Source organism: Rhinatrema bivittatum, chromosome 3 (genome assembly GCF_901001135.1).
Source record: "Rhinatrema bivittatum chromosome 3, aRhiBiv1.1, whole genome shotgun sequence".
Lineage (NCBI taxonomy): Eukaryota > Metazoa > Chordata > Amphibia > Gymnophiona > Rhinatrematidae > Rhinatrema > Rhinatrema bivittatum.
The window spans coordinates 74,648,466-74,660,960 of NC_042617.1; the positions used below are offsets into that span (position 1 = coordinate 74,648,466).

At 41.1% G+C, this 12,495-nt stretch overlaps 1 protein-coding gene across 1 annotated transcript in view; it reads left to right on the plus strand.

The window, feature by feature from the left end:
- MSH2 (mutS homolog 2) overlaps positions 1–12,495 on the plus strand; it is a 231,687-nt gene that overhangs the window by 151,940 nt on the left and 67,252 nt on the right. Inside the window, exon 9 of the mRNA XM_029593377.1 lies at positions 5,871–5,994. Within this exon, the coding sequence (XP_029449237.1) occupies positions 5,871–5,994 (124 nt within the window). The remainder of the gene's footprint in view (positions 1–5,870; positions 5,995–12,495) is intronic.

Genomic DNA, 12,495 nt, shown 5'->3' on the forward strand with positions numbered 1-12,495 from the left:
AATATAGATAAACTTAGAAGTGATGCAGAAAAGGACCAAATAGTCTATCCAGGCTGCCCAGCAAGCTTCTTAAGGTAGTAACTGCCACTCTGTGCAGTTTACTCCCATGCTTCTCTTAAGAATTCTCTTTGTAATTTAAATCCCTCCAATCATATGGAGGGATTTAAGTTTAAAGAGAAATCTTTCTTCTTGAATCTCTGATTATAAAACTTACTGGTTAAATAGAGCAGGATTACATCTTCAAACTAAAGTAAAAGCCCATCAGGTTAGGGCCACAGAAACATTTTAATGCATCTGCTCTCTACTTCATAGAAGAGATCTGCAAGTTTGCTATATGGTCTTCTGTCCATAACTTCACTACTCATTATTGCCTAGAGAATGCTTCCCATTGAGACAGCAGTTTTAGACAGGCAGACCTTTGAAATGTATTTAATAGGTTCCTTTAACTCTATCTTCCATCCTCAAGCAACATGAATGGATTATAATGATCTACGGCTAACATGCAAAAAAACAACAAACTAATTATATGCAGCCTCTAGCTTAGGAGACACCACTGGTATGGCTGAGTTTATCCTGCTTGTCCTCAGAGAAAGCTAAGTTGCTTACCTCCATAGACAGCAGCATAAATCAATCCTACAATCCCTCCCACCTCCACTTTAGAGCTGAAGCTTAGAGACTCGCTTAGTTGCGCAGCTGTGCTGTAAGATCTGCGCTTACTCAGAAAGACTTGCTAAGGTCTTTCTGAGCTCTTAGAGAGCTTTTCTGTTTCAGCACCATCAGATGACATTGCCCACTTGTGTGACTCATTCATCCTGCTCTCTATAGAGAACACATGCTATAGGTAAGAAGCTTTCCTCTCCCCTGGCCCTCACATTTGGTTAGATAGCTTAATTTTCAGAGCTGTGTTCTTTGATATCTGCTTTCTTCTGCTTGTCAATTACAACCAAACGGGTCTACTAATTCAAGCATGTTTTTGGAATTACCCAGATTTTTCTTACAAGTTTGCAGCAATTATGTAGAAGATTCTATTTCTTGTATCCCTAAATTGTAAACTAGCTTTTCCTAAAAGCAATAAGACTAAAAATATTTTTAGACTTTAAAGATGCCCCTATTTCATTCTAATTTACAATTCAGTACTGAGTTACTATTAATGTTTGGGGAGGGGAAATTGTAAAGTTTCTCTTGTTTACTCATGAGACCATCTTCCTTAATCAGAAATCTGAGTAAATTAGGATACTTTTATTTTTGTTGTCTGAAAACCAAACAAAACAGCTTAGGGAAGGGCATTTTTCAGAATTGGTGGTGTAACTGTAATCAAAAGTACACGTCTTTCATTCCCAAAAGATGTAAAAACATTTAAGATGGACAAAAAAGAGACCTAGGAATATGACCCAACAAGAAAGCAATAGAGCCAAGATAGGCAGGTTATTTTGAGGACTATAGTTAGTACTCCTACTTTCTTTCTTGTAGTTTCAAAATTGTTTTTCTCGTACCCATGCTGTCAAATTGATGAACATGCTGCTGACCTTAATATTTGTAAGCCATAACCATATCTCTGCAAACTCTTTAGTAAGAGAGGCATTACTAGTGGTCCATTCCATTCATGAATTTAGTACTTTCTACTTGATCAGTTACCTCCCCCCACCCCCACTTATGGAAGAACATCACATTACCTTCATTAACACATCAGTTTATGCAATCAAGTACACCTGGAGCTGTATCTGCACAGTTTGACATTTTAATGCATGTTTGTAGTCGGTTATCAGCATTGACACCCAGATCCTTTATAGTATCTTACTGCATCCAGCTTTACTCAAGCATTTTTCATACTACAGCCCAGGTTTATATACGCTGTGCTGAAGTTCACTTTCTATGGTCTGTTCTGGGCTGCCAGGCTATCTCAGTCAGTTTGTAAAAAGTGTTGCATTGGCAGAACTGGAAACTGAAATCTTCCATTTATAGAAGTTTAGTCTACTCCATCCCCATCTATGGTCTTATCAACCGTAGATTGAGGGAGTTCTGTAGTGAACACTGAACTAAAGAAATGGCAGATACTTCAGTATTTGTTCACTGAAGAAGACCCTGGAGATAGACAGTTACTGGTTGACAAGACCATAGATGGGGATGGAGTAGACGAAACTGTTTACAGAAGAGAATGATTGGGAGGAGCTAGGCAAACTGAAAGTGGTCAAGGCCATGGGGGGCCAGATGAGATACATCCCAGGATACTGAGAGAGCTCAGAGATGTGCTGCCGGCTCCACTGATGGACCTGTTCATAGATCCCTGGAAAGGGGAGTGGTGTGAGATTGGAGAAGAGTGGTGGTAATCTCCTTCACAAGAGTGGTAGCAGAGAGAAGGCTGGAAACTACAAGCCGGTTAGCACCACCTTGGTGATAGAAAAATAATGGAGAATTTGCTGAGGGAAAGGATAGTGAACTATCTGCAATCCGGTGGGTTTCTGGACCCAACGCAGTATGGATTTCACCAGGGGAAGGGCCTGTCAGACAAATCTGATTTTTTGGATTGGGTGACTAGAGAATTGGATCGAGGAAGAATGCTCAATATGATATACTTGGATTTCAGCAAAGATTTTGATATGGTCTTGCGCATGAGGCTTTTGAATAAAATAAGCGCTAAGGTGGATTGCAACTGGTTGACTGAAAGGAGACAGCATCTAATGGTAAATGGAACATATTCTGAAGAGAGAGCCGTGTTAACTGGAGTGCCACAGGGATCAGTGTTGGTATCTCTTCTGTTCAATATCTTTGAAAGACATTGCGGAAGGGTTAGAAGGTAAAGTTTGTCTATTTGCAGATGATACTAAAATCTGCAACAGTGTGAACACACCTGAATGAGTAGAGAAAATGAAAAGTGATTTAAGAAAGCCTGAAGAGTGGTCAAAGATTTGGCAGCTGGTATTCAGTGCCAAGAAGTGCAGAGTCATGCATCTGGGGTGTGGTAATCCAAAATAGCTGTATGTGATAGGGGTGAAAGACTGATGTGCATGGACCAAGAGAGGGTTCGTAGGGTAATAGTGTCTGGTGATCTGAAAATGGTGAATCCATGTGACAATGGGGTAGTTAAAACCAGAAGAATGTTGGGCAGCATAGAAAGAGGAATAACAAATAAGAAAAAGGTGGTGATGCCCTTGTACAGTTTCTTGGTGAGGCCTCACTTGGAGTACTGCGTTCAGTTTTGGAACCCATATCTCAAAAAGGATAGAAACAGGATGGAAGTGGTTCAGAGAAGGACAATCAAAATGGTGTGGGGTCTGTATTGGAAGACCTATGAGGACAGGCTTAAGGATCTGAATATGTATACCTTGGAAGAGAGGAGATGCAGAGGAGATATACAGACCTTCAGATACCTAAAAGGTTTTAATGATGCACAAACTTTGAACCTTTTACATTGGAAAAAAAAACAATAGAAGTGTGGGTCACGAAATTAAACTCCAGTAGGGACAACTCAGAACTAACGTCAGGAAATATTTCTTCATGGAGAGGGTGGTACATGCCTAGAATTCATTGCCAGAGGATGTGGTTACGGCAGTTTTTGTAACTGGGTTTAAAAAAGGTTTGGATAAGTTCTTGGAGGAAAAATCCATAAACTATTATCTAACTAGATAAACGATGCTTGACCGACGTGCCGCAAATGCGCAGTAGAGAGCAGCTCTACTGCGCATGTGCGGGCGAGCACGTCGGTCTTAGGCAGCGTCAGGAAAAAAAAAACATGGCGGCGGGCGGTGGCGGCGGCGGGCGGGCAGTGGCGGGCGGCAGCGGCCAGTAGCGAGGGAGGGAGGAGAGAGAGAGAGGGAGGGACGGACTGAGTGGGAGGGATGGAGAGAGAGAGTGGGAGGGAGGGACTGAGTGGGAGGGAGGGAGGGACTGAGTGAGGGGAGGGACAGGGAGGGAGGGACTGAGGGAGGGAGGGAGGGACTGAGTGAGAGGGAGGGAGGAGTGGGTGAGTGTGTGGGAGGGAGGTAGGGGGTGGGGAAGAGTGAGGGGAGAGGGAGAATGAGGGAGAGGTGAGAGACAGGGATGTGAGTAAGTGGAAGGGGGAGAGGGAGAATGAGGGAGAGGTGAGAGACAGGGATGTGAGTAAGTGGAAGGGTAAGAAGTTGTGGAGCAGAGAAAAAGGGAGTGGAGGAGGGCTGAGGGGGAGGGGATGGGATTGAGAGAGGGTGGGGAGTGACTGAGGGAAGGGGAGAGAGGTGGGAGTGACTGAGGGAAGGGGAGGGAGGTGAGAGTGAGGGGAAGAAGGCAGTGGGAGACAGAGGGTGAGTAAGACTGAGTGGAGGAAAGGGGGGAGGAGTGAACGAGGGGAAGGGGGAGAGAGGGAGAAAAAGTGTAGAAGGGTGCTGTGTTAGAAAATGGACTGAAAACAAAATGTAATGTAGCCCGTTTTAACGGGCTTAACGGCTTGTTAATTAATAAGCAATAGTAGCTTGAGATCTATTTAATGTTTGGGTACTTGCCAGGTACTTGTGACTTGGATTGGCCACTGTTGGAAACAGGATGCTGGGCTTGATGGAACCCTTGGTCTGACCAAGGATGGCATTCTCTTATGTTCTTATAACTTTGCAGAGGAGGTGTTGAAAGCGAAAACAGTCAAAGAATTCAAAGATGCATAGGATAAACACTGTGGATCTCTAAAGGCTAGAGGATGGAAATGAGAAAACTGGGCAGGGGGGTAACTTACTGGTGTGGTGGTTCCTATCCTTAGTAGAAGGCATAGAAATTGCAACCCTTAACCAACATGCTTTGTTGCTTTTAATACAACTGCAACACTGCTCTCTCTCAGATAGTAGGGGAGGGGAAGAGGAATTTGATTCAGATGACAACTGAGGGGCCCAACTTTCACGGTTTGGGATATTTATTTGCAGACAAGGGACAAAACACAAGACTGTTTCTATGACCAAGTACTAAAGAAAATGAAGAAAGCGTTCATGGTGTAACTTGCTGGTGTGGCAGTTACTACCCTTAGCAGAAGGCATGGAGATTCCTAACCTTAACTTATTGGTTAAGGTTGATGCTTTTAATGCAACTGCTACATTGCTCCCCAATTCAATGGCAGGGGGAAAAGGGGAATTGAATTCAGACAACAACCAAGAGAGCCCCAGCTTCTATGGTCTGGGGTACTGATAGGCAGACATAAGGGAAAAAGCACAGAACTGCTTCTACAGCCAAGTCCATAAGCAAAGCACGTCAAGCAGCACTGTCAAGAAAGCTCATCACCCAGTAAAAAAAATGTTGCTAGCTGCAATTTTTATGGTTTTCATAAGGCATGGGGATAACTGCATGGAACGGCAGTTACTACCCTTAAGTGAAACATGGGAGTAACTTGCACAGAGTGGCAGTTACTAACTTAAGCTTGCTGGGCTGATTGGTTGGACCATTTGGTCCTTTTTTTGCCGTCATTTCTGTAGATATCTCTAGAATAGGTGCAGCATGGGTAGTGACAGTCCAGATTTCCCTCTCATTGCCCTGCCAGTGTGCTGTGACTCTTTTCTGGGGAGACAGCCTCTGTAAGTGAGAGGGGGTAATGCTAAATTTGGTCTGTCTGCTAAGACTGCCAGTTAGTGCCAAATTATGATGATGGTTTAATGATGTGCCCAACTGTCCATTGGGAACGTAACTGAGACCAGCAACTCATTTCACATAGATCACCAAACTGCTTTGAAATGGCCTGAGCCTGATTTGAACCTGTGACCTATAAGTGAGGAGCCCTTCAATCCTGTGGTAGACTCCTCCATTTCTGCCACCTAAAACTTATACAAATTTACATATCAGTATGCAAATTGTATTTTGATAACATGTTAAAGTATCTATCAATGAAACTTACTGCCTGCTTTTTTTCTCTTCCTCCCTAGGTTGACAACCATGAATTTCTGGTGAAAGCATCCTTTGATCCGAACCTGATGGAGCTTCGAGAGAAGATGGATGAACTTGAGAAGAGCATGCAGTCTTCCCTGAGTAGTGCAGCCAGAGAATTAGGTAGGAACTGTGATAGATGAGTGGCTGCAATGTATCATTCAACAAGCCAGTAGGATAACTTTGTGTTGCATGGCCAAGAAATATTTTAACAAGGGTGATGTAAAGCAATGCCCACTGCAGACTTCTGAGCAGCTTACATGTAGCTTGATGTGACAGAGATATTTGGCACTTATAGCAGTCTAGGTTTAAGGAACATTTACTGGGTCTAAATCTTGTAGATGTAATTTGTTACTTCCTGTGTACTGGCTTGTCTAAGTCATTGTTGATCCTGTAGTTAAGTTTGTAAGTAAGCCATATGCTTGATACTGTACTAGAAAATATAAAAACTAATAGCGTAGACTGATTTGTAAATTAGCTTTTTAGAGACTTGCATTTTTTTGCATCAGAATTGTTTTTCTGCTGTGTTTTGCAAAGGTTAATTTGTAGTAACAAATGGAAACCCATGATAAATCATGCAAGTGATTTGATTTCTGTTTGTTTTGCACCACACTGACTCTGCTCCTGGGAAGAAGACTTCTCAGCCTTCTCTTAGAAGCCCAGGCCCATGATGACATGCTGACGTCCTAGGACCCGGAGAGAGGATCCTCCCACTGGCATGGACTCCGCTCAGGGGAGGGGTTCTGCACTCATCCTCTGTCCATCTTCTCATGGCCCCAGGAGGGGGATCCCCAGCTCTCTCTCTCCATCTGGGGTAGGAATCCCCTGGCTTGGAAAGAGTTTTGTTTCTTACCAGAGCCCAGGAATGGGGAGCCCTGTGCTCATACTGATTTTCTTGCATTCTATTCCTGGGGTCCAGGAAGCGGGGGGGGGGGACGACGACCCTTTGACCTTGGCAGGGCCCAGAGAGGTGATCTCTTGGGCCCAGCCTTGCATGAACTTTCCCCACTCGTAGAGTGAATCTTCAGTCTATGCCATCTTTCCCTCTTCCTCAGGCCTGGGGAGAGGGTCCCCGGCCCTCCTCCAACTTCTGTCTCCTATAGCCTAGGAAGGCTGTGAGACTGGAGACTTGGATGCACTATGCAGTGGGCATGTTCATAGCAGCTGCTGTAACAGCCACCGCACAGAGCTTTCTTTGGTCTTTTATGCTGTGTCCCTTTGAAATGTTTTTTTTCTGCTAAACCATGACATTTTTACCTTTTGTGGGATATACCCTAACAGATTATCCACCCAAGCACTATTTTCACTGATGTAAAAGAGAAACCCACCCAGTGACTTCAGGATGCAGAGTGATTTTTATACTGCATAAATTAAAATGATCAGAAAAGAAATACTGTAGGGTTAATGTGGATGTCAATCTTGGTAACTAGACTCAGTCTTAAAGTGGCTAATCTGAGTGATTTTACTCTGCCTTTAACACATTTATTACCAAACTGACTCACTAATTGGATTCTTTTTTTGTGATCCATTGGTTTTCTATTTAATTTTTCTCACCCACTCTTGGCAACTGATTTTATTCAGTGCTGCTGAGGAATTGGGAGTTAGGGTTCAGGGTCACCGCTGCAATGACAAATGTAATCCCTTCTTCCTAGGGCCTGAGCCTGTCACTGGGTTTGGATGGATGTGTTTGCTGTTTTCCATTCAGCTTTATATTTTCCACAGTGCCTTTTTGCTCTGTTTATGTACTATTCCTCTGAAGTCAAAATTCTGGACTTTGTGTAGTTTAGATATTAGAACTGAATAATATGATCAAGTTTTATAGCATTAGGCATTATGTTTGCTTTAATTACTGCAGTCAACTTTATTCAACTAAATTCTATGGCTGTATTAAAAAAAAAAAAATGTTACCCCAGCTCATTTTTTTGGAAGCCTTAAACTTATTTTGTGGCACAACCGAAAAGTAAGATTTCTGCACACCCCCTACGTGGCAGAGATAAAATGGGACTCTTACCTTAGGCATGACTGGGCTGCTCAGCATAATGACCCAAGTGAGTAGAAGGACAGAGGGAACAGATTTCTTTCTGTATCTTTTCAGGAGAATGAGCACTTGGGACAGTTAGAAAGCAGTCAAATACTGCTATAAGAAATCGTCGTCTTAGCATAGCCATGTTGACTCCTAGCTTAGAATGTGGGACTACTGTACATGCCAAGTCCTTGTTCTGACATCCTCTGTGTTTAAAGCCCGAATCTCTATGACCAAATAGTAGTACTAATTTACAGGCATCACTGTTTGATGAAAAAATACTATTCCGGTGTAATAAGGATGAATCTGATAGTGATTCGTTTTTATGTACTTTGTTCTGTTATACGGGTCTGTATGGTCCTACTTGCAAATGCACTCTTTCATTCTCTCACTCATATCGTGTCCTTGTCACAGGCAGTGCAGCAGAAGTCACAGATATGAATACTTCTTGGTCTCATTTTACATAAATCACGTTTAGCTGGGATTTGATACAAACATTTCTGAGCTTGACCCCCCCTCACCTCGGCAATTAGCAATACATTTTGATGTTTTCCTACTCAGACTTTGATTCCCGTGTGTATAGTACTGAAAGCAAGTATTCGTTTTTGCCCAATCTTACTTGAAATAATAATCTGCTGCCTTCTAAAACTGTTGGAAAGTCTCGTATGGCATCGATTAAGAGCCATCTTACTAGCCTAGATGTGGGCTATCAAATCTTTGCCAACGACATCCAGTTTTTGTCCCTATTAGAGAGACTCTTAATGACTCTCTGAACAAAGTGCCCAAATGCCGAACTCCTTAAAAGAACGGCTTTCTGATAATAAGCTCTTGCTCAATATGAGCAAAACTGAGATTCTTTACCTTTCTCGATATCCAGTACATGATGTCCCAGGTATCTTATGGAAGGGGGCACCAATTCCATTAGTCACATAGGCACAGAATCTTGGGATCATTATGGCTTCCATTCTGTCTCTAAAATTCCATATTAGTTAGGTTGTTAAAGGGGCCTACTACAAGCCCCACATGTTATGTTGACTTTGACCATATATAGATGAAAGTAACCTTAAAACTGTAATGCATCCACTAGTATTACCCTCTTTAGATTACTGTAACTCCTTGTACCTTGGCCTTCCGCAATCTACCATTAAAGCCCTGCAATGTGTTCAGAATTCCGCAGCCAGAATTGTGACCGGAACTCCAGTTAGATAACACATCAGACCAACTGTGACAAAATTCCACTGGCTACCAATCAGCTGGCAGATTAAGTTTAAAATTCACATGTTGGTGTTCAAGGGCCTGAATTTCCTTGTTCCTGCCAGCTTTAATGTGTCCTTAAAATTATATTGAATTGCAAGGCCTTTAAGATCTGCAGCACAAAATCTACGGGATGTTTCATCATTCAGATTACTAAGACTCGACGAATCCCGCGAGCAACTATTCCATGTCCCACACCCTGAACTGTGGAACTCCTTGCCTTGCTCACTAAAGGAAGACAGTTTTGTCCTATGGTTCCAGAAGATGGTATAAAATTTTTTGGGGGGTTTTTTTTTTGTTTGTTTTTCAAAAAGCCTTCCCTGAATTATAACTGAAGAGTTGCAAGTAGTTTACCTTACACCAGTGGCACTTTACCAAAGCATTGGGACACTTACATTGCTCAAGCCATGATATGTATTGACTTCAAAGACCATGTCTGCTGATTATAAGGCCCTAGTGTATGTTATTGTTTAATATTTTTGCATTCTGGGTCTTACCAATTTTATTGTACTAAGTTGTCAGTGTTTTATTATTTTATGTATTTTTATTGATTTTATGAATATTTATCTGGTAACTGCAGAGAAATTCTGATATGCGGTATATAAATTTTAAATAAATGTGATTGCAATCAAGTAAACAGTGTAATGGCAGCATTGCGAACATCAGCAGGGCATCCAGTTCAGCTAAATTGAGTTCTCTTATCTTTAAGCATACATAAACTACTGTATGCGAGCTGCAGGATTCCTTAGAAATTAATGTAGTGTATTATATTTATACAATAACAGATTACTGGCAGTGGGTTAAAACTTGGAAGCAGCATATTTCCAGTGATATGTCCATGTAAGACCAGATAAGCACCTCTCATATAGCTGAAGGGTTCATAATATGCTTTTAGGGCACGCTTAAGCTTATTGATGGCAGAATGTTGAACTGAAGCTAATAAACTAGTTTTCAAAGTGTGCATCTGGTTTTCTTTTAATTAGCAAATATTTCTCATATTAAATTTGGGAGTACCATCTCGCATGAAAAGTACAATTAGTGAAAAGAAAACCAACAAAACAGTTGAACAGAAATAATATAGTAATGAGATTAGCACACTTTTCATGGATATTTATAGCCATTATCTCTACTCACCTACTTTTGTTGGTTTTCTTTTAACAAGTATTTCTCATTTGAAGCAACCTACATGACAAGTACAGGATATGTCTTTCACTCTCAGACTTGGGGATATCTTGGCACTAGAAAGACAATAAATGACTTTCCTTAGCGAAAAATTTCAGCCTTGACAATTCTTGAATTGGCAAGATTCAATTTCCCATTTAACCTATTTTGAAACTGATGTAGTACTAATCTTGCTCATCCTAGTAGACTTCAGATGTGTAGTGACTGAACCCTTGGCACTTGTAAGAGTTAATTTGTGAACTAGAGACCTGTCTAGGGTCAGCACTGTTAGCCTTCAGAGTCCACTAGGAACATAAGAGCTGATGAAGGCAGGGTGGTGTGTGATGGAAAGGTTTTTAACAATACGGGCTCAGATTTTATATATACAGTAGTCATTGTATGCAGGAACAAAGGGCAGGTACGAGTGGGTTGTAGAGCACAGAAACAAATCACAGCCATGATTGAAAGCAGAAGTGGAAACCTTGGTAAGAAAGACAATAAATATTGATTTGCATAAGATGAGTTCTCCTTTATTTTGCCGCACCAGTACATTCCAAGAAAAACAAGTGGAAGGTAACTGGAAGAGAGGGTGATTTTACTGGCTAAAAGTGAGAGGTTTGCCTGTCTAATAATGCAAACTCTGGCTGGACGTCATTATACTGAGATTAAAGAAGGTGCGCAAACAGAAAACTTTTCATTATTAATGCATAGACATGTATTCAATCATAACAGCCTGGATTTGTTTATCTTAAATGCTTTGTTGAAAAGCATTTTCTCTGTCTGATTGCAAAGACTTAAAAAAAAATAAAATGCAGCTTACTTTGTGATTAAGGAAATGTGTATATCTGATCTGGGAAGACTTGTGGTGAGAGCTAAATAAATACATTCCCCATCAGTAGGAAACAAGTTTTTATCATTCAAGATGATAAAATATAGTTTTTGTGTAACTGACTGTAATGAGACAGGAGAAAAGTAAACAAATACATTAAAAGAAACAAAATGCTATAAAAAAGCAATAAGAAAATAGAAGAAATAGGAGTCTAGGTAATGAAATGAACATAAAAATAAGAATTTCAAGTTAAAAGAAAGATTAAGACTAAAAGAAAATATAGGGGTAGGCCACTCCGGTCCTGGAATGCCACAAACAGGTCTGGCATTCAGGACATCCACAGTGAATATGCATATGAGAGAATTCCTTATACTGCCTTCATTGTATGCAAATATACAGTATCTCATGCATGTTAATTGTGTATGTCCTGAAAACCAGACCTGATTATGGCACTCCAGGACTGGAGTTGCCTACCTCTGTGATTAAAAAATACATCAATAAAAACTAGGGGACTCTATATATCTGCTCAGCCAAGAACATTTTCAAATTCTTTGATCTAGCCAGCAAACTCATTACTTAGCTGACTAGATTGCTTTCAGAATTGCTTTTGTAACTTCAGTCATTTTTAGGTAATCTTCCCTCATGGAAAGTGGTTTCCAATAGAAAGAATAAGGCAATAATCAAAATCAGTCTCAACAAAATAAATCACTTTGTTGGAGATGATCTTGATATGGCATGAACAGGAGCTGGCCAAAGAGCTGAAAGATTAGAGGTAGTTAAAGAAATAAAAAAAACAAAACAAAACTGGATTCGAAAGAATAGGACACTTTTGTTATGATTAACCTGTTTGTTCGATATTTTTTTTTTTAACAGTTCCCATAAATCTTTTATTTTCTTGACTTACAGGGTTTTGATGCTTTTTCTGACCATTGAATATTGAGTCTGTCAACTTCCTGTCATTTTTTTGATATTTATTTTTAGTCACTCTTCCACACACACAATTCAGTAACCAGGGCAGCAGTGACAAGCCGATCATGGGCAAAGCATTCCCGGTCCAAGTATAAACACCAAGTTACACAATAAGGATTCAGGCACTGATCTTGAATGGAATAGATTGTGTCTGCAGCCTTATTAACCTAAGTAGCATACTTCACCTAACTACCCAAGCCCTCCTAATTAATCATACCTATGATGATGGAAAGGCAGGGGGGAAGATGGAAGAGAAGGCACCTTGAGACCATCAGGGATTTATTTCTGGAATGCTTGATCTGCTGTGAGCAAACAAGGTCACAGTCCTTCTAAGAGGCAGTACTACAAGGCAGTACCATGCAGGCAAGGCTGCCAGCCCTAAGTGTCC